Raw genomic sequence first — 22251 nt, 5'->3', positions numbered from 1 at the left:
GAAGGGCGAACACTATAGACATGATTGTTTACATCCTGCTTCCAAAGGGCTCTCAACAAAGTCACTTCACATGAAATACCCTCGGAGGAACTACTGACTCGGTGAGTTCCGCCAACCCGGGAACGGCAGTGCCAGTCTCCAGCCTAGGGAGACCTAGGGAGCACTGTGGGGATGTAAAGCTCTCCTGCCCCCACACGGGGCACGGCTGATAACAGAGCTACAGCTCGCCTTCCACAACTAGAATAAGCTTCTAGAATATTAACAGTCACATCGGGAAGAGAGATGATAAATACATGTTTACATTGCCCTCCAGTTTTTTATGGCAAATGCCCCCTTAAAACCACACCCCTCCCCCCCAAAAAAAACTAAGCGGTTTTTAAATTTTGAAATGCACACAGCTTGTGTGTGTCTGGTTTGCCCGGATGACTGGGAAGCCTGTGGCACTTACAGGAGGAATGGGAGCCTCCGACGGGGTATTTGGGGCTTCGGGCACTACAAAGGAGCCATGTCTTTATCTGGCAGTGGTCTAGTATCATCAGAGTACCAGACCAATCCCGGGAGAAAGAGGCTTTCTCCCCCCATGAAGAGTCGCCGTCTCAGAAACTCCCAGGGCAGTGCTCCCTGTCCTATGGGGTCGCTATGAGTCCTAACTGACTGGGTGGCAGTGAGTTAAGTGCAGTCCAGTATAGGAGAAGGAAGAGTCGACACCTTTCTGTGGTGGCCACCCCAAGAAGGGCCCGCGTGATGAGGCACTGGAGGCACTGACCGGAAGTGCAATGGGCCTCCAAGTGCCTCATCGCAGTCCGCTCTCACCAAAATCCACCACCGCTCTGGAAGCCTTGGCGGTAGGAGTTAGGTAGAGAAAACCCATCTGTAGCCCCGTCCTCAAACTCATCAGACTCCAAGAACTACAGAAGCAACTGTACCCTATAAACAGACACGCGACGTCAAACCCAGTGGGCCCCAGTCTCATTTGTTAAAGGCAGACTCGGTTGTCGCAGCTAAGCTCTCAAGAAGCACTGATCGTCGCATGTGTTGTTCAAAAGCATGTACAGAATCTAGGTAGCAATACAAAGCAAGCAGTCAGCATGGTTTGTGAGAGGCAGAAATCCATCCATGCAGATGGCTTGACCACAGAGAGGTTTTTAGTAAAGATTTGCCACACCTCCCCGGGTGACTAAACCGGAGAACCTCCCTTAGAGCAGAAAAGGGCCAGCGGACTCCACGACTGCATGACTCACGCGCACAGCACAGAGGCAGGCGAAACGCCGCCTATTCCAAAACGCTTCCCCGTCACTCCTCGTCTTCAGAGTCACTTCTGAAAAAGAACGCTCTTTAGCTTTTAAACCTGCCAATAAAACCCACACCCAAATGTGAGCAGTTAAAAGTAGTTCTTTCAAGCCAATGTATATGTAAGTACACTTCAGAGTACAAATGAGTTGGTAGAAAAGTCCTTGTAAAAGCGGAAGACACGGAAGGAAACCGGAAGCAAGCTGGATACTTCAGCTGTAGCCATCGGCAAGCCTGGGGTACTGGGAGAGTACCGAGAAGGGCTTTTGAACTGGGGAACAAACGCTGCACGGCAAGGAAGGAGAACACTTGCTGAGTAAAGTAGAACGTGATGGCTACCAGGTGCCAAGTGCTTCTGGCTCGAACTTCTCACACACCTTAAAAACCCTCCTTTCATAAAGGTCCTCCACGTCCAAAGCAAAAGCATCGGAAAGATACTCCTGGGTCGTACTTCACACTCTTCTTCTGGTAAGCAATCCATCTGTCTGTCAGACAATGGCCGAGGGAGGCCCTGGGAAGTCCTGGCGGGAGGTGAGGGAGAGTGAGGCTGCCTGTCACACAGAGACTGGACTCCGGAGGGCAAGGGAAAACAAAACAACTTAAACCCAAGCCTAGAATTCCACTTGGTATGCTGAGATTCCGTTTTATTTATGCTACTAGCTAGGTCAAAAGCATACATATTGTGTCGTTTGTACAGTCAATACAGCTGCAAGGTGTCTACTGAGATTCTCCATACAAAGTCACTGCCAATTGATATGAGCTTAGATTAACCAAAAGGTATATAAAAAGTTTGCAGTCTTGCCCCAAAATACAAAAACTGAATTTTAAACAATGTCATAACATACATGATTTAAACAGTATATGAAAAAAAATCACATCAAACCAAGTACAAAAATATCCAAACTACCTATTGTGAACCACAATGTTCCACTGTTCTGCATGACATCTGACATCGAATTTAGCAGTTTCCCAAAACTTCATGATTCCTTGGCCCACCTGCCACCTTTGCAGAACAGTGAGCCATAAAGTGGACTGGCACTGCTTTTAAAAATACAAAAAGCTTTCTTTGTGAATCAATGAGGGGAAGAAATGCTTCCTCAAGCGCAGACACAGAGGACGACCGACTGTGTCACCGGGTAGAAGCAGCCCTGCTCGATGTGCCGCCAGGCACCAGGTGGGGCCAACATGTGTCTTTTTTTTTCCCCACGTGTCACTTTAAATGTCACTTTGTATTTGGTCTAATTGTTTCAAGGAATTCTCAATAGACACAAAGGTTAGTGTTTTTGTCTTGGCAAAAATAAAACTGAAGTTGCAAGACAACCTGAATCAAAACCATCCTCTCTAGTTTAACTTGCCAAAAAATATGGGTTTTTTGGGAAAAGGTTATAATACATTGCTGTCATATTTTTTAAAAACAGAGTAAAGTTGCTTTTGGGAAACTTAAGTCACCCACATGGCACACTATTTTGGAGTAAAGTTATGTTCAACAGTAACAGCTTGCACACAGACTAGCATAGGTGAGTTAACGCTGATAACTTCTCTGCCTTTAAAATCAGCAATATGAAATTTATTCTGGAGAACAACACACTAATGTTCTGCATATAAAAGGCTCTAAGACATCTGAAAGGGCTACATTTTCCAGCACTGGAATGATTCCTTCATACATAACTGGTGAAGATTTGGTAAAGAATGTGTTTTTCATGATCTTCAAGTTCTGAGCCATGCCTGAAAAGTTCTAAATAGAGAGGGGGGAAAAAAGAATTGTTTTTTGTTTTAATCCAGTTTCTGTCTGCTAGGAGCAAGGCAGCAAACCCATTTTTCAACCTTTGATGAAAAGATAAAGCAAACAAAAGTGAAACAGATCTTCAGATTATAAACAGGATTATACGTCAGAGTCCACTCTCCTGGCAGCATCAGGGACCCGAATGGTGGGTGGGTGGGTGGCCCTCACAGACACTCGGCCTCAGTCGAGCGGCTGGGGGTCGGCAATGGGCATGGTGTGAAGGACTTCATCCAGTAGCTGCAGGGCCCGGTGCAAGTGGATCTCGATCCAGCAGGGGGTCTCCTTGATGCTCTGCCTGGGATAATCAGGTCCCCAGCCCTTCACAAAACTCATCCTGAGGATGCACAGGCGGCGCAGGTCATCCACACCGATGCCAGCAGCCGCAGACAGACCTAAGAGGAAGATCAAGACGCGGCGTCAGACACCCAGCTGGGCTGTCTCCATCCTCCCTATGTTCCTATGTGAATCAAGTGACCCGCTTTCTCCCTTTACTTCCTTCTCCTCAGCACTTCACTTCAGATCTAAACTGTCAACAGGCACAGACACCTTTAGCCTATGTCCTATGTGCGTCCCTTAGGTACCACGTAAACCATGACACTCCACCAGACCCCCACCTGGGCTTTGCTGTAGAAGTGGAGGTGACGGGACAAGAAACAACAATATTTCAGGGGAGTCAGTGTCCACAGGCTGATTCTAAGAGCCTGACTAGCTGTCTACACAGCCTCGCTCCGAGTGAGACATGAGGAGGGATGGGACAGTGACTACTCCTGGTTCCCCTCGGCCTTCTGGGAGACCCACATGGTGCTGCTCACTGCTGCATGCAGCAGAGAGAATGAGAGCGCTCACACTACTCAGAGGGGCAGCAGCTGAAATCGAGAAACTCGGTAAGCCGTGCAGACTCTTTCGTAAAAGCGTGTTTGTGACATCAAAACTCGCTAGTCCTGGTTTTAGATGTCCACATTTTTAAAAGGATCAAACTCTCAAGGGGAGCCTGTTGTTATCTACTTCTAGACTGTAAACTCCTGAACGGAACCCCCCTGGCGACGCTAGCAGCTAGCTGTGCACTCAGGACATGCAGTCACAGAGAGCCAGGCTGCATTCACCCACAGCACAGTGGAACTAGGACAGGAGCTGGCATGTACTGAAGAGAAACGGCAGGGCCACTGCAGTTTTCTCAGCCAGTGTGATCTGCTTACCACACTGAAGAGGTTAAGAACAGGGGTTGAATGAGTCACTAGTTATGCCTTCAGACGTGGAAGATGGTGCCACGTGTTTCCATCATAAAAGTCTATAGTCAGGAGCTTAACTCTGCAGTGAAAAATGCCCCATCAGTGTGAACCCTGGCACACAGTTCAATCTTAACCTAAGATTAACAGTCTACATATTATCAAAATACCACCCTCACTTGAAGTTTTGCTCCATGCTTAGCAAACTTAAAAAATTCCAACGTGGAATAAGCTTTCCTTACAAAAGGCAAGTACCTCCGTGGCAACAGCCCACCCTTGCTGCCTAGGCAGGAATCAACAACTGTCAACAAGCGGGCCACAGGGATCTAGCAGGAAGCCCTCCTCTCCTTTACCCCACATGCCCTCCGCGACACAATCAGGAGGAACGCTGGGTCCTGGGCAAAGGGCAACTGCTCCCGAAGAAGTGCCACGTGTTCAAGACCGTCATCCCAGATAAAGCACGTGCCTTTCTCTTGTACTTGGAGGAACTAACCGCCTGGGTGCATCAAGATAAAACACCAACTATCACACTTTAAACCGAAAAACTCCAAGGCATGCTTACTGATAGCTGGGGCAATCCCACCGACGGATCCCGGGCCCGGGATGTTTCCTGCCACGGCGGCTGCCTGGGCGGCAGCTGCAGCCTGAGCAGTGGCCGCCTGCTGCTGCATCTGACGGTGACACTGGCGCAAGTCGAAGACCTGTACAAAGAAGATCCAGAACAAGAGGAATGTTCCTGCTGACTCCTTTCTCGACCCGATGCCCAGTGCCTCACACTGATGGTCCTAATTACCACTGGGGGAAGGAGAGGTCTTAACCTGGCCCCATCTCTGAAGATGAAGGAGCTTGTCAGATAGATACACATGTAGTCCCTGACCAAACCACCCGGTCCTTCGGGAATTGAGGCCAGAGCATACGACTGTATCAGGTGCTGGGATCACAACCCCCATGAGGGCTTCCCTAAAGTCCTGCAGAGTCAGAACTTCCTCCCTGGCCTGGGACCTCTGGGAAGGTCTCACCCAACTGAATGGCCGTGGGAAGGAGAATGGACGAGAATACATGCCAGGAATAGACCACAGGTTTGACAGAGGCTATTTCTACATGTGTACTTATTTATGCTGTAAATATATCAGTGAATATGGTGGAGCCTATAAGGGGGCAAAGTTATGAAAACTTCCCAGACATAAGCAAACACCTCCAGGGAACAAGCTATGGAGTCTGGGGGCTCAGGATCATAGCCTGGGAAGACACCACAGTCAGGTGACATACCCAGTTCACAAAGACAATGTTCTCCATCCTACTCTGGGGAGTGGTGACTCGGTTCTTCAGAGCTGGTGGGCAGCCATCTAAGGTATAAACTCCCTCTCCAGAAGAAAGAGAAGTGGAGCCAATCAAAGACACATGGAAACAGTGAGTCCAGTAGACTAAGGGACCATGAGAACATTGGCCTCCACAAGCTTGAGACCAGAAGAACAAGACAGTTCTTGGCTTCCACTACCCACGGCTCTGAGGAGGATCACACGGGGAGGTTCTGAACAGAGTGGAGTACAATGTGGAACAAAACCCAAAGTTAAAAAGATGTGGGTTACTGGTAACCAGAGACGAGTGGAAGCCCCAAGACTGCAGTCCTGAGTCCCATCTTCAAGTCTGGCCCTGTGGCTCAATTTTCAACCAAACAAGAGATGGGTTTTAAGGGGAGGGATTAATTTTAGAATTAAATAGGCATTTTCTTTTAGAGCCTCTGTATTATTCTACAATGTTTTAGTAAAACACTAGGGATGAATGCACTCACAAAACCAGATAATGGATCGCATCTGTGAAGCCCAGAAAACATGTTTTATACTCAAACATAATTTCTGATCATCTAATACACAGGAAGCATTTGCCTATTCCTCCAACCTTCCTGTCAAGTCTGTTACACAGCAAACAGCCTCCCAGGTCTACAATATTGAAGAAAACGTCCAACTAACCTTTATATATGCACTTGGGTAGATCTTGTGCACAGCATCTCCAGGTGCACGTCCGGCTTCTCTGTCTAAGTAGTAACTCTGTACAAAGACCGCATGGTCGCTAAGGCACCTGACCCAAACATCACCTTCCCCTTTACATTCCAGCTGCACACCTTTGCCAATGTGCAACCTTAGGGGGGGGAAATGGAAGATAATACATTTCAATTGCTAAATATAAAAAATAAATTGTAGTTCAGGTTATACAACTTGCCGATGTTGAAAAACTAGAAAGGACATCGCAGAACACTAGAAACAAGATATGCCTTATAAAGATTTTGATTTATTGTTTTTTTTCTATCTGTGTATGAGGAGGAGTCATCAAGAAGTTCACAGAAAAACTCCATTCTGTTCCAATTGCATTTCTCCACCAACTTTTAGAAGTCCCGTCCTGTGTCACTCTTGCTGGGTATCAGCAGCCTCTAACATGCGCTCTCCCACCTTCTCAACGCAGGAGCTCTGTGGTGCTGTGTCCAGGCTCTAGCTCAGGAAAGTATGGCTCGTAGCTATAGTGCCCACGCTGACATCTAACAGCCACAGGGACTACTGAAATGCAAGTCCCATTAGGACAGCACTAACATAGAGACCAAGCAGCGAGTCAAAGCCACACTGTTAGTGACAGTAAGAGTACCCGTTTTTATATACACACAATCCTTAAAGAGTTAATGGTATGTAGTCCCTAAACTTAAGTACACAAACTTTTAAGTGACATTTTGGGCTATACAAAATAATGACTATTAAAAAAAGAGGGGGCTGTTTAAGTGTTAACCCTTTGCTGACTTGTGTCTTTATGCCCCATGATTGCTGGCTGGTCAAGAGTTAAGAATTACAGCACGTCCACACTTCCATTGGTTTGTGCAGGTTGTCAGCCTGAAAGTGAGAGGGTTTTATTGCAGCCAGCTGCACCGGACAGTCTGGGCTTCCAACAGCCAGGTTGCTGAAGGAAGGGTCGGTAACACGCACAGGCAGAGGTCTCTCAGAAGAAAGGCCACAGCCGGGAGGGACGAGCTTAGGAACTCAGTCCTGACCCTACCCAAGTGGGGTTCTGTCACCAGTCAGAGCCAGTTCCACGGCCACTGGTTTAGGTACCCCCTTTTGGAATCAAATGCCAACGTTAAAAATAACACTGTAAGAGACATCTTTGGGTAGACATGTATCCTCATTTTAAAATCAATTCCTTACAGTGATCTGTAGAGATCATACAGATTCAGAAAAAATTAGTTTCTAAACTAGGTTCCTAAAGATCTAGTTACTTTTCTGAAACACAAAACTTTACTAACTTAAAAAAATGTATTATTTAAAGGCTACCTTTAATCACTGTGTTTTCAATAAGAAACATCTACAAATAAAATGGAATGCTCACAAATTTTGAATTTTCAAGATATTCTCCCCACTCCCTGCCCATTCAAGAACTCCCCCGGCCCCCACCCTGTCCACTCAAGAACTCTGAGATCTCTATCAAGACGCATAAATGTATATACAAGACAATGTCCTGAGCTCATTTTCTAACTAGCCGTGTGTGGTAGTTACATAATCTGCTGTCAATTTGAGACTATTAAAAGTGAAAGGGTGGGGCTTAGCGGTCAATCAGGTCGCAGCTTGATGACCTCATTTAGAGGCACTAAGGAGATACATAGGTTGCTGGAGGCGGGGCACACACTCCCTGGGAGACATTCCTGCTGACAAGACACCTGGAGCTATGCTAGAGTCCTGGAGCTGGGGGAGCCACACGGAGATCCCTGCCAGCATTGAGGTGTTTCTAATACCACTGGATCCATAAGACTTTCCATCCACTGGCCTGTGATCTTCCCACATTCAGCATCATTGCATGTGTTGAGAGGCTAAAGAGGAACTTTCAGACTGGAATCCGACAGATGAGCTAATATCGGGCTTCTGGACTTGACTGGACTGGGCTGGGATGATTTCTTAACATACAATTACTCTTTCATATAAAGTTCTTTCTTATACACGAGTGTCTATGAAGTTGTTTCTCTAGTCCACCCAGACTAACACACCATACCTTGCTCTCTCAATGGCTTCTGTCCTGTGAACATTAGAGAGCTGACCCAGGCAAAAGCGGTCTCCTCCTGAAGGGTCCACGTAGCCATCCACAGTAACAATCGGGCAGCTTGAAGGGACCTTAAACGTCTCTCCCACCTGAACGTCCATTTCAAAGTAAGCAATGGAGCACCAGTACTCAGGAGCTAAAGGAGGCAGAAGGGAGAAAGCGAGCCCCGAGGGGTGTGTGAGAGAGATGTGGCTTTCATTTCTGGTTCACGGGATAATGTGCTCTTTCTCTCTCATCCCCTCAGGAGACCTGAGCCACTGCCACTCCTGGGTAGACAGGTGAGATAACGAATAGCTACTGTGGCTGGAATTCACAGGTGCCTAATTTTAAGTCGCCTATTGCCCCCTTTTCAGAGAAAAAAGATTACTGCTGAGCAATTAAAAACCGTTTTATTATATATAGCCCATTGTCCTGGATAAAGTATAGCCAGTTCTGTTGCAGCCCCCATAGATCATTCCAGTGCCCCAAGAGGGTAGTATCCCCCCACTTTAAAAAACATAATTGCAATTCCCTAAAAGCTTTGGAAAACTAATGTAATGATAGCAGATTTATGTGCACTGAGCAGCATGTGCACAAATAACCGAGAGTGGTGACCAAGTCAGCTCTCAGGGCACAGGGAGAAATGTGCTGAGAGCAGCAGGCGGAGCCCAGGAACAGAGACTGCCCTGCTCAGGAAAGGGTGTGAACTTCAAGCTCTGGTCAAGCCGCCTAGGGGAGCAGCAGCGCTTCAAGCTCTTCAGCAGGGAAATAACATAATCACCAGGTCACACTTAGAAGAAAGACTTTTGAGTAGTTGCAGTCGAGATAAATTGGTGAGGGAGATATTGCAAACAGCTCTCCTAGCAGAGACACGAGTTAGAAGAGTCTTGTTCACAACACAGATAAATGAAGAAGAGTCTTGTGGCAAAACTCCACTGAGGTCCATTAATACTCAGTCAAAACCACTTCAGTTTAAGTGACTGATCCCATTAAACGTGTCTCTCTCCCATGCCCTCCCACAACCACTCAGAGGCCCTTTCAGGATCAGCCCCACTACGAAACCCCACTCCTTTTCTCCTGCTTCCATCCATGCAGGCTGCCCCAGCCGCACACCTGCTCCATGCTCATTAATGTGACTGATTCCTACTCACCTGAGCCAGTAGGTCTCAGTGAGGTCTCAGTTCCACAGTAGGAAGGACAACACAAAGCTATCCCGCGGCCAAAGACAACTGAGGGCCCCACAGCTGAGTCCAAGGATCTGGCTCAGGCCCACTACCCCTTCCCACCCCTCACCACCCCAACCAGGGCAGGTTGATTAGCTTTATTCCCCCAGACTAGTGCCCACTAAGCTCTAAGAGGAGAGATCCCACACCCCAGTTGCTAGGGGCCACAACTGACTTTCAATGAAACCATCTCAGTGCCAGTTAAAAAGTTCTTTGTCTCTAGATTTCTCTTCTCATCAAAATTTATTCATGTGTAGACACAATTAAGATCCTGATACAGGGATTCCATTTATATAATTTCAAAAGCAAGCAAAAGTTTAGTTAGAATGACTACACTACATAACTTAGGGATGTATTCATCACTTTAAAAATACAAAACACTAAGATAACAAACAACACCCATTCAAAGCGTGGGTGGGAGGTTTCTAGGGTGCTACCAGAGGCTCTTCTGATTCTCAGTCTGGGTGGTACATAGGGGTAGGTTCTAATGTAATGCATTCCACTGAATGCTTTATATACTTTTCTATGTGTTACATTTCTCAATAAAGATGCTTATTAAAAAGGCAATAATCACAAAGTTTTGAATCATCAATACTCAAATACTGCATATTAAACACCAACCCACTAGATAAGGTAGTATTGCAGGTTAGGCTACTAACCAAACGGTTAGCAGTTCCAACCCACCAGCCGTTCCTGGGGACAAAGATAAGGCGGTTTGCCTCTATGAGGAATTCAAGTCTTTAAAACACCACAGGGGTCACTAAGAGGTAGAATTGGCTTGGTGGCCAATGGGGCTTTTGGGGGGGGGGGGGTTGAAGCAAATATAACAAACAGGTAGATGTCCCTATTTCATCTTTTTCTCCTCACCCAAATTCCATTTTGTCTCCTAAATCAGCAGGAAAAAAATGTAAGCACAAAGATCTTCCTGCATTAAAAAAAAAAAAGAAGGAAAATTGTAGTCAATCTGTCGACCAAAATAATCAACAACAAAACACTGGTCAGGAAAATTGTGCAGGTCTGTTTGGGGAGCTATAAGCTTATCCTTAAAAATCGATCATTCTGAGTACTATGCCTATGTTTTAAAAACGTATACTGAAATACTTATATTTGTGCTTGCAAATCAGGCAGAAGTGGGAAAGCAGGCCACTTAGGAACAAAATATGACTGGCTGTTAATAACAGCCAAAATCTGGGCATTCCCTCCTCTAGCCTATTTGGTATATGCTTGAAATTCTATCTAACCAAGAGGGTTTTGGGTTTTTTCTAATTAGGAAAATTGAGTTTACCATTCAAGGGGAAAAAAAGCTGGGCAATTAGTTGAAATAACATATTTATATGTTTTATTTTAAGTTAAGAAGGCTGGCTGTGAAGCAAGTGGAGGGGAGCCATAAATTAAAATCGTGGCCATTTTCTCTTCTAGTTCTACACTTTGGTGGCGTGATTTATATGTTGGGCTGTTAACTGCAAGGTCAGCAGTTTGAAACCACTGGCTACCCCTTGAGAGAATGATGGGGCTTTCTACTCCCATAAAGGTTTCCATCTTGATATGATTGAACTAGAGAATTACATGACAGGTGGATTATGTGCCAATTTCATTTGAAAAATAATTTCAAAAAGACTCTCGGCCTCAGAAACTCACAGGGGCAGTGCTCCACAGGGTCCCTATGAGTCGGCACCCATGCGATGGCAGTGAGTTTGGTTTGGTTTTTCTGATACTTTGCCTCGTCTTTATCAACTGGATGGGAGTGGGTTTAGTTTTACAATTTGAAAAGTAGTTACAAACTGTAAATTGGGGAAAACCATTAGTCGTTTATTTGTGCTAGTATAATATAACCCACAAAACTGGTTCAGTCCCATTTCACCAGGGATTCCTGAAACTTTTAGCTAGGTGCAGAGAATTACCGTATATACTCGAGTATAAGCCGACACGAATATCAGCCGAGGCACCTAATTTTACCACAAAAACCGCATAAAAATGTGCTGGAAGTGTTACAGCTCTTTTAGAATTTGTCTAGCAGGTTTTCTGGGGGTTTTTTTCCCCGCCCGGAACTTCCCCCCAACCCCCAAATGTGCTGGAAAACTCGGCTTATACATGAGTATATACAGTACTTTTCTTTCAATATCCACTCAAATTTCTTCTTTTGCTTTTTAGCTACACTTTTATAACTGTTCTATTTTAAAAATCCGTTTTCTTCTGGATATGTACTCAAGGCTGAAACACAAATGTCAGTACTTGGTATTTTCCCTGAAAATACTCTCTTCTTTTGGAGACAGTTAAAATGAATCAAATATTGACAGTGTGTCTGCTCAGTGTGAGCTGCTCTTAAACTAGGTATGAAGTGATGCCACAGGGAGTTTATTTCTCTGAAAAGGTCAAGTAGCCTGTAATTATATTAAGAGCCGTATGATGTATGCCTGCTTCAATTACCAGAGAGAAAATCTAAACACAGGAAGAACCCATTCTTCACTAGGATTTTGCACTTACCTGGATGGTTGGAAATGGGAGGCTGGAACGCAAGCTCATTGTGAACTGGCCCTGAAGAAAAGACAAAAAAAAAACCATTTTTATTTATTAAAAGTTTTTCACTGCTAAAACTTTTAATAAACCTTACTTAAATACAATTATCATACTTAGGAGTTTGTCTAAGGACTTAACCGTTTAATCGAAATTACTTAATGATTACAATACACAAATAGACATATATGTTACTTTTTGAGTTATTTAATAAAAAGTAGTTAATAGTTGAAGGTTATGTAAGGTACGATTAAGCAATTTACAAATTGTTTTACATGCACTATCAAATGTAGACTATAAAGGAATTATTCACATAATATGTACTACACACTTTAGTATACAATGTATAATAAATAATTCAAACTGTTGGTTCCATTCTAAAAACAAGTGTGTGTGGTCTATTAATTAAGGACATCGACAGAGTAGAAAAGTCGCTGTTACAGTGAAGAGCACTTTATGTGTAAGCCCCAGTGCGAAGCCTCTCCTGTGAATTACACTGCGACATTTACTCCGCACAGCACCTTGACACGGGTATTCCACCCACCGCTCCTGAGGCTTCAGGAGTCGAAGTGAGTCCTCAGGGTTCACAAAGCTAGCCAAGGGCACAGATCTCCCGTCTTTCCTTAACAACTACACTCTCCCCGCAGCCAGGGATAACTAACTATAAAAGAGGCTTGCAGAAGGCTTGCAGACATTTCCATAATATTTTTATTTCATTTTTTCCACAAACTTTTCAAACCTCCTCTTAGTCTCTTATGACATAGAAAAATAATAGCCTAACTGAAAAAGAAGAGGATGCACTAATATCTATAGCTACACACACACAATCTATTACAATTCCCGCCCTTCCCCAGGACCCAACTCACCGATACCCATTATATAACTGGAAGGAAAAACATGCCAAAATCCTAAGAGTGGCAATCTCAGGGTAGTAGGATTCTAGGTATTATTTATTTTCTGTTCACTTTTCTGTGTTTGATACCTTATCTTCAGTGATATCAGTCTTATAGTGAGAAGGAAAGGGACTTAATTTATATGAAAGCATTCCCCTCTTGATTTTATTAAGACCAAATGACCGATATTCCTACTTTCCCTGAAAGTGCAGGCCCTGGTTATCGGTTCCCAACCACGCTTGCGTAGGTGAACAACAAATTCAACATCTGTGTCTCCTGTCTGCTAAATCCTGAGGTGAGGACCCTGAGATCTCGGCACCACAGGGGTTCCCATCCCCTAAGGGTGGAGATAGAAGATACATATGGGATCGAAGAACATATACAAAGCACACAAACAAATGAATGGAAATTAATGTAGTGTTAATGAAACATTAGCAAAGGAAAGGTAAATGTATTTAAGAAACAGCACTCCTCAGAAACAAAGAAATGAAAACCACAACTATGAAAAATACCGTCTATAAAAAATACAAAAAAGCACTAACCGCAGTGGAACTAAATCGTAGGATGAATAAAGGATGTAAAACCATTTGTTTAAAAAAAAATAGAAAAAAAGTCCTCAAAAAGAAAAAGCCCTTACAACAAAAACAAGAGCTTACAGTAATGTCCGGGATGGGGCGGCATAGGCGGGTGGTGCTGAAGATGGCCGTTTTGGTGGTGAGGCAAATTAGGTGTGTATGGTGCAGTTCTACTTCCCGTCCAGGTGGTAGTGCTGTCTAAAAATTAAGGCCCACATGGATTAATTTGCTTTTACAAAGGCTGCCTGTTTTTCGCAACGATTCGAAAGACTGTAAAAAGCGTGTACGTACTATGGTGGTAAGTCGCTGGCTGCCCGGTGAATCCATTCTGTTGCTGTCCCGGCTGGGGGCCCGAGGCGATCTGCAAGAGGCCTTCGCTATGGCTGGCCGCCAGGAGACCGGCCGGCTGACCTGCGGGGACAAGAAGGCCTTACTACGGGAGGCAGGCTCACTGAATGCAAAAGAAGGGCCTGTGACGCCCACAGCTGTGACAGGGGGCAAGACCAGAAACTCAATCACAGCCCATCGAACAAAACAAATCCAAAGTTCCTTATGGGCAAACCTTAACTTGAAGAAATTCTTAAAGTAGTATATCCATCTGACGTTAGAGGTCCATTTCTTCACAAATATTCTGCAAAGGCCAGTAAAATTCTCCTATTATGTCTGCCTAGCATAATCACTTTTTCAGACGCACATTCATTCACCCCGAGTCATCCAATTCACCTCTCTCCAGAGCTTTCTGGTCAGTCTCCCCAAAGCCCAGGCCCAAGAAAAGTTGAAAACTGGAAAGTTAATAATTATCAGTGCCTGTACTGGTGATCGCACGATGCTAGGACTTAGGAAGATTACAATTGAGCGGTAACTATTTTAAATTAGATGAGATGTGAAAGGTAAGAGAATTAAAAAGATATACCTCCATTGTATTATCAATGTAGCATCTGCTACTAAAAAACCCACAAATCTCAGTAAAGCCTTTTGAGTGTTTTTGTCTATTTTAAAATATTAAAAATAATTTCTTTTCAACAGTATCAGCACACTCCCGGACTAAAAAAAGGTAAGGACAAGTTTAGTTCCCCTCTCTCCCTATACTGTACCAGGATCAGCCTTCTCTAGGTGCCCTAGGGGAACAGTGTTGGGCTGCTGACCACAAGGTAAGTGGTTCAAGCTCCCCAGGAGAATGATGGGCCTGTAGGCTCTAGTAATGACGACATCTTGGAAACCCAAAGGAGCTGGTCTACTCTGCCCTTTAGGGTCACTATGAGTTGAAATCAACTCCAGGAGGCAGGTTTTTGGTTGAACCTTTCTCTGGCTTTTTTAAGTGCGTTCAAAATGATTTTATGTCATTGGTTACTAACTGACATTTTTAAGACTTTTCTATTAAAAGAGAAAAACCTGATTTCTTAAAATAAGCATTAATTAAGTCCACTTAAGACAATGCTTAATCAAGTTCTCATTTGGAAAGCATGGAAATGTAGTCACTGGTATGCCATTGTCATAACCGTATTCGTTTCTCATCTAGATGGGAATCTAAGCAGATGGAACAGTAAATGACCTCATTGTGCAAAATATCAAGGAATTGAAACCATTTTTCTTGTCTCTACAAATCACAGTTCCCTAAAGCTAGTATCACAAAATCAAAGGCTTATGAGATTTCAATACACCCAAATTACTCATTGTTAATGTTTTAAGCAATCTCCCTTCTTGCTCACCCCCTTCCCCCACAATTTGTTAATTATCCTTACAGGTTAATGCTTTTGCTTTTAATCATTTACATGCTACATACTATTAGCCAATTTATAGAAACTGTCACTACAGAGAAAAAAACTAAATGAATTTAACTTACAGGTAGAAGGTGCCTGAAAAAGTTCATGGGAAAATCCTCCTCCTTTTTTTTTTTGCTCCTCCTTTTTTTTAACTTCCAAATGTCCACAACTTTTTGAAGTCCCCCTGCTATTTAGAAAGAACCCCTGAGGATCTGCAGAGGCCAAAGGTGCATGGACCATCAGTGCGAGCCCGGGAGAGCCCTGCAGGGGCTGCTAGCACACTGTTCCCAGTGGGCGGGTACAGCAGTCTGCCAGCTCTTCTACTGGGGCCAACACACTGGCCAAGATCTAAGAGAGCATTTTGCCTACAGTGTTTACCATCCAACTGTGAAAACAACCCCCCCAAAATACCAAGACTGTCATCCACTTAGAGTATGTTCTCTTTGGTGAAATGCTTATCTCAATGTGCACTCTGAAGTGGAGAAATGAATTAAGTGTTTGGGGTGGGGGAGGGGGGGACACGCACATTTGGAATATTTCACTTGAAGACTCAGTGTAGAAGCGAGTCCCGTTTATTCCACAGAGCAAAGTCAGAGGTTCGATGTGATCTGATTGTCAAGTAAAGGGAGTAAGAATGCTTCGTGAGGTAGCAGCTAGCAAAGTGTTGATCCAAATATATCATCAGATGCAGGCTTGGACACAATTCTCTTAGCAACCAGGTACAGAGAACCCCACATAGCTGCCATACCTGTTCTCTGATCGCCTCTCCAAGCAGAACACTGCTAGTGACTAGTCCCACCTTTGGTGACTGTGAAAACTAACAGAACCAGGTTGTTACTGCCTTGGTTAGGCCCCAAGAAATGTGGAACCTCACAGTTCACTGCCTTCCTGGAAGAAGCCTTTTGACAATGACTTCTCATCCAAAGCATGAAGATGTGAAGAACTTAGCTTTATATCCAAATAGACTAAGGAACTGAGAGTCTACCTGAAGGGACACGCACTGAAACAAGTTTGTCACAGTCTTTGGTTCTAAGTGCACACAATAGAAAATGGAGACAATTATTATAAAGGAACATCCTCTGAGACAAAGTAAAAAAAAAAACACTGAATCACAGGCAAGTTTGAAATGCCGTTAATATAGAACTTTATAAACATCTTTGCTCAATATTACTTTTGTTAGCTACTTTTTAAGAATCTTTGCTAAATATTTCTTGAAAATCTATCTGAAAGCTCAAGACGCAGGACCTTACAGGGCACTACACAATAAAGAATTTAAATGAGTGCTATATAGATGCCAACCCTTAAATTCCAAATAATTGAAAGTCAATACAAGAGCCATTAAATCAATTACACATACCCCCTTTTCCGCAGACTAAGCCCAAACCCTATTTCATCCTTGTTCACTTATAAAAGATACCAGAGCACTTTCTTTTCTTTAAGTCCATTTGGAGTTTCACGGCACACAGCTAGATACAGAGATGGAACAGTGGGTAAGGCTTAACTTGCTGCGTCTACAACTCACTTGTGGAAGCCACGGGGATGTTGGGGAAGTTGGTGGTGCTGGTTGCGTTGGGCTCAGCCGGGGCTAGCAGAGCCGGGGTGCTGTACGTCTCCGAGGACGCCCGGTTACTTGGTGGATGCTGGATGGTCTGAATCGAATGTCCTTCGGAGGACAGGGATGGCTGTCCCTCAAAGTCATGAACGTACTCGTCTTTCACCAACATACTTGGTGGAGCTATACGGACAATTAAAATACATTTTAAAATCTTACGCAGTCTCTATTTCTACACACAGGGGTCTTATAAGCAAGCAAGACAGCGTCACTTAAAATCAACAGTAGTAAAAAATAACACTAATGTTAACTTATTTTTCCCCAAAGTCTTTTAAAATCATACTATTTTAACAGCAAAAGTCATTTATTTAGAGGTGGTATTTTATCATCAATCAATCAGACTGACTCTTTGAAACTTGATGCCATGCAGTACTCCAAATGTCTCCAGTAATAATCCTGAAAGGTCTTTCTCAGCTCCAATTCAATGAAAAAATTGTTTCACTCTTTGTAACCTGCCCTTGTACTGTTTCTTCAGACAAATCTAGGCGGCTTGTCCCTAACTTACCACTAGAGGGAGCCTTACGGCAATCGATAGTCCCAGAACCAATAAAAGAAACCTGTCAACCCCACAGCGCCATCAATCCAATAAGCACTCAAATCAGCAGTAACTTTAGGGTAGGGAGAGTGTGCTGAGCTTTTTTAACTTGCACCCCCTGAAACCTCCTTCACCAGGTAAATTCTGATACAGCCATTACTACATTCCCAAACCTCAAACACCCCTGGCCAATTTCCAAAAGCACAGATTGGAGAAGAGTATACCTCTGAAAGGTGTTTACTTGTAAAGAAGAGAAGTATGGCCTACCCTAAGTGCCTGTGTGCTGATGGGGCCTAGAGTTAGCCTCCCAGACACCACAGTGCCCAGTAGCAACCCACACTTCTCAGAAACTTGCTCAAACGCCCAAAGGCCCCAGGCTCCCTCCACTATGAGTGGGGCGGAAGAAAAGCAGACGCCTGCATGTTTTCACCCCCTCATTTTTGTCAACATTTGATGTATCTGGCCCTTCAAGGACTTGGTAAGCTCCCTCCACAACAACGCCATAGCTGCCTAAGATGTGCGGGCCCTCGTAATAGGAGTTTATTTTCAAGTTAATTAAATGTCCTTACAGAAATTTTAGTTCACTAACATGTTCTAAGTAACTGAGCTAATAACTTAACACAACTCCATTCTCAAATACTACACTAAAAATAAAACAGACACACACATACACCATCTGTGCGTCACTTCCCTACTTTAAGACACGTTTTCTTTTTTACAACTCGATTCAAATCAGTTGTGATCAGCAGCTACTTCATTATCACTATTAGCCAGAAATGAAGAAAAACCAGAATCTAGCTGGTATTTTTAAAGGCTATGTTGTACATGATTAGTAATTATAAAGCATTATTACTTATAATCTTGAAACTAGCTCTGTAAGGTTTTCTTCCAAAATAGCCATTCCTCTAGCATCTTTTTTAGTACTTTAGGGAACCAGACAGTGCTGTCGGGTACATGTTGGGCTGCTAACCATAAGGTTGGTGGTTCAAACCCACCAGCTGCTCCATGGGAGGCAGATGAGGCTGTCTGCTCCCAAAAGACATACAGCCTTAGAAACCTTATATAGAGTCACCGTGAGCTAGAATTGACACCATAGTGAGTATGGATTTGGGCTGCTATTTAAGAATTAAAACCTAAAACCCCAAAAACCAAAGAGCCAAGAAGCAATTTATGTGCAGTGATAAACGCTGGTCCATGGGAGAATAAAAAATTTACATTTTTAAGGCAGACGAGTTTAATATCTTATTAATATTACTAAACACCAACAAATTCATCCTAGGTCTATCATCCCCGTCCCAAAAGAAGAAAACAGAGAAAGTTTCAAGAAACAGTTTACTTACCATTACTTTGCAATGTTAATCCTGAGAGATCTGATTTTTTTTAAAGGAGAAAACAAGACATTGGTCATTACCATGAACACATTTTCAATATATTTAAAATACTATGTGTGTAAAGCATATTATAAAACTTTATGAACCACTTGATAAGAAGTCATCAAAAACTTATTTAACAATAAGCATTAACTACACACTAATTGATTCTATAATTGGGATATAGATGTGACTATCTAACTCTGTCCTGCAGGATCATGATGAGTTACAATCAACTCAACGGTAGCAAGTTGAGTAAATGCTTTCCGTTGTATTTTTTCTTTATGTTTTAAAAGCGAGCAAAAATAACAACTACATATAATCCATTTTAATTGCCAATCCATTTTAATTGCCAAACTACAGGCCAGTTTTCCAAGTTCAAATTTAAATAACAAATTCTATTTCATTAAAAATCCTTCACTTTGAGGTTTTTCTGTTTTATTTTAGAAAATGTTCTAAAATTGATTGTGGTGATAACTGCCCAACTCTTTTTAATATATTTAAAGTGTTTCATTGTATGGACACATAAATTGTATGGCAATAAAACTGATAAAAACAAACAAAAATAAACAAACAAACCAAAAAAGCTTCCTTAATTATATCTGAAGTCCTGAGTGACCTACAAATCTATAGCTATTTCAGAAAAATGGAAATACGACTGGGAATCCTTTTTTAATTAATACTTCTCAGGAGAATGGTGAAGTGTACTCACCGATTCCAGGGGAGACAACGCGTTCATAGTGATATGGATTCACACAGACACTGTCGCATTTTAAGTCAAATGCATACTGACAATATTTAACATGTTTCAGTTCATTTTTGTGAAGATCAGGCCACCTCCAGAGACGGGCATAGATCACATGAGGAAACCCTTTGCGGCCAGCCACCTAGGAAAAGAAAGGGCCACTGGCTGAACAGCAGGTCCTCTGTAATCTCCAAGTCCTACAAGTGAGTCTTAGAAGTCTCATTCATAAATGAGAAAGCTCAAGCTCAAGATGTCCATCACAAAGCACTACAATAGAACATGAACTTGGAAATGATTTCAAGACCTGGGCTCAGGTGTTACAAACGTAGAAAACTATGAATTTCCTGTGGAATCCACGTGTGAATACTAGAAGTACATCAACCACGTAAGATTTCTTGAAAAATATTAAGCATAGGAGGTAAGTACATAGTGATAGGTGAAAATGGTACAGAAAAATTACAGAAAGGAAGTGCTAACGCCCTGAGTTCTCTGGGAATGCCTGCATTCTCTTTGGAATGTTTTTTATATAATAGACATATTAAACATATGCTATTGTATATCTACATAATTTGGGAAAGCTACAGTGGGGTTGTTTGCACAGCATGATGAACATAGTTAATGTCCTTGAACTATACATGTAAAAACTGTTGAATTGACAAATGTTTTGTTATACATATTTTACCACACAAAAACCTGAAACACAAAACAAAGCATGCCTTTGAGATACATCCTGAGTATGTGGAGGCCATTTCTTCCATAAACAAATTCCCTGCGTATTGACATGGGATGCAAAGACAAGGTGGGGGGGGAGGGGGGGGCACACTCTAGGACAAGACTCACCTGAAGCCTCCCGTCCAGTGTTCTCTGTATGGTAACACATTTGCTTGGGTGCGCTCCATTTGTAGTTATAGCTGTTATTAATGAATCCAACTCATCTTTTTTCTCCTTCAGCTTCTTTACCAAGCTCTCAATTGCTCTTTTTGCAAACGTCTCGCTCTCCCCACCTTGTCTATGGCACATCAGACTATGCACAATGCTCAGACAGGCGTCATTGCTTGTGGGTGTATTCGTAATAGACATATTGTCCACTTGGGAGGCTTGTTTCTTCTAGAGCAAATGTCTCCAATTTCTCCAACAATTTTGATCTTTTGGAGGGAGTGAAAAACAATAGCTAATGTTGCAAGGAAAAGAGCTAAGCATATGATAGTCTGGATAACCTGAAAGAGAGAAAGAGAGAGGGATTAGAACACATTTCACAAAGCAGATTCAATTACTTGGGAAAAGATTACTCAAGAGGATCAGTCAAAGACTCAACAGACACCACAAAGCCTGGTGCTTTCATGTGAAATGTGACTTAAAAGATGGCTGGTTTTGTTATTGTAACTGAAAAGTTCAGAGCTGGCTAGAGAGGGGCATGCTCAACCAAATCTCTCTCTGGCTTGTTGGGAGGAGTTACCTCAAGGAAAGCTCCACAGAGCTGTTTAAAAAGAGGGCGATGAATCTTCGTCAACTAATGAGCTGGCGAACCTACATGCAGATTCCGAAGGTGCATGGAAAATTCATCCCCACCTAGGTTTCTAAAGCTATTACCAGTTCCCACCACCCACTTTAGTGAAGAGACCATTGGCATCAGTGGGACAAGGGCAACAGGTACAAGATCTGAAGAAGGAGTTCCCCAAGGAACTGCCAATGAGCACAAGAAACGATGCTCAACAGCATTCACTAGTCATCAGGGAAAGGCCAGTCCAAACCACAGTGAGGCACTACCACACACCCATGATACCGGGATATCAAAACACTGGGCAATGATAAGCACTGGCAATGGTAGGGGAAGCTGGAAACCTCATACATTTCTGGAAGGTTTGGAATATGGTAACTCAACTCATTGCCATGAGACAATAAATCTTTACAGGAGTAAAAACCCTTATCCTTTCTCCCGTAGTAGAAAGGCTTGTAGTTAGCAGCACAACTTGTAACCTGCACACCTCCAGCACTCCTGCAACATGGTAAAGCCACTTTTAAACAGACTGACAATTCCTCAAAGCTGTTACACAGTTACCACATGTGGAATTAACATTGAAAGAATTTTTTTAAATGTGGTCTTTCAAGACGATAAATCTGATTTGAACCGTTAAAACCTTGTCACTTGATCTCCCCTCTGATACACTTTTGGGCTTGATCTCGTTTTTACTCTCTCTATATACACACACACACACACACATACTGGGGTTTCTCTCTGCTGTATTTTGTCACTGGGGTCGCATTCATGAATCTTTGCTATGTGCTGAGTCCCAGGATTGATGAACCTACAGAGACAACAACTACAGTAAGAGTTCCAGGAGGTACAATTGGGGGGGGGGGGGGGGGGGGGGTGGTTAAGGGGAAGCTGATATCAAGAAGAAAGAAAATGTTTTGAAACGGATTTTGGTAGCAATTTTACAGTACTGTAATTGAATCACAGAATGGTATGATGTCTGGATTAATTCCTAATAAAATGGTTTGAAGAAAAAGAATTTGGTCTTTAGCATTTGTTCCTGAGAGCCTCTGTGATAGGCAGGTTTATTGTGCCAACCTGGCCAATGAGAACATGTGGGATTATTCAGGTCGTAGTTTGATTGGAGGGCAAAGAGATAAATGGCTCTGCAAAGACCGCCCTCTCTCTCGTTGTC

General features: G+C 43.2%; 1 protein-coding gene and 1 pseudogene across 2 annotated transcripts; one reads left to right on the top strand and one right to left on the bottom strand.

The window, feature by feature from the left end:
• Positions 1–1902: 1902 nt before the first annotated feature.
• On the bottom strand, positions 1903–20807 carry SMAD4 (SMAD family member 4). Of its 2 annotated transcripts, XR_006680651.1 has the most exons (12): positions 20423–20799; positions 19550–19724; positions 18808–18837; positions 16843–17055; positions 13849–13968; positions 13639–13755; positions 12060–12110; positions 8326–8509; positions 6270–6438; positions 4862–5000; positions 4270–4381; positions 3422–3465 (listed from the first exon to the last, which is right to left on the bottom strand). XR_006680651.1 is itself a non-coding variant. In XM_004702994.3 (11 exons), exons 1-11 carry the CDS (start codon positions 20660–20662, stop codon positions 3254–3256), a joined length of 1650 nt encoding a protein of 549 aa, XP_004703051.1. In that variant the 5' UTR covers positions 20663–20807; the 3' UTR covers positions 1903–3253. The 2 variants fall into 2 exon arrangements, 1 of the variants encoding a protein (XP_004703051.1); XM_004702994.3 differs by lacking the exon at positions 4270–4381 and having other exon boundaries at positions 1903–3465; positions 20423–20807.
• LOC115871674 lies at positions 11559–11631 on the top strand (annotated as a pseudogene).
• Positions 20808–22251: the final 1444 nt, after the last annotated feature.

This window comes from Echinops telfairi, unplaced genomic scaffold (assembly GCF_000313985.2).
Source record: "Echinops telfairi isolate 266 unplaced genomic scaffold, ASM31398v2 ScPeMD7_7400;HRSCAF=8409, whole genome shotgun sequence".
NCBI lineage: Eukaryota > Metazoa > Chordata > Mammalia > Afrosoricida > Tenrecidae > Echinops > Echinops telfairi.
This window is presented reverse-complemented; position numbering and strand designations above follow the sequence as displayed.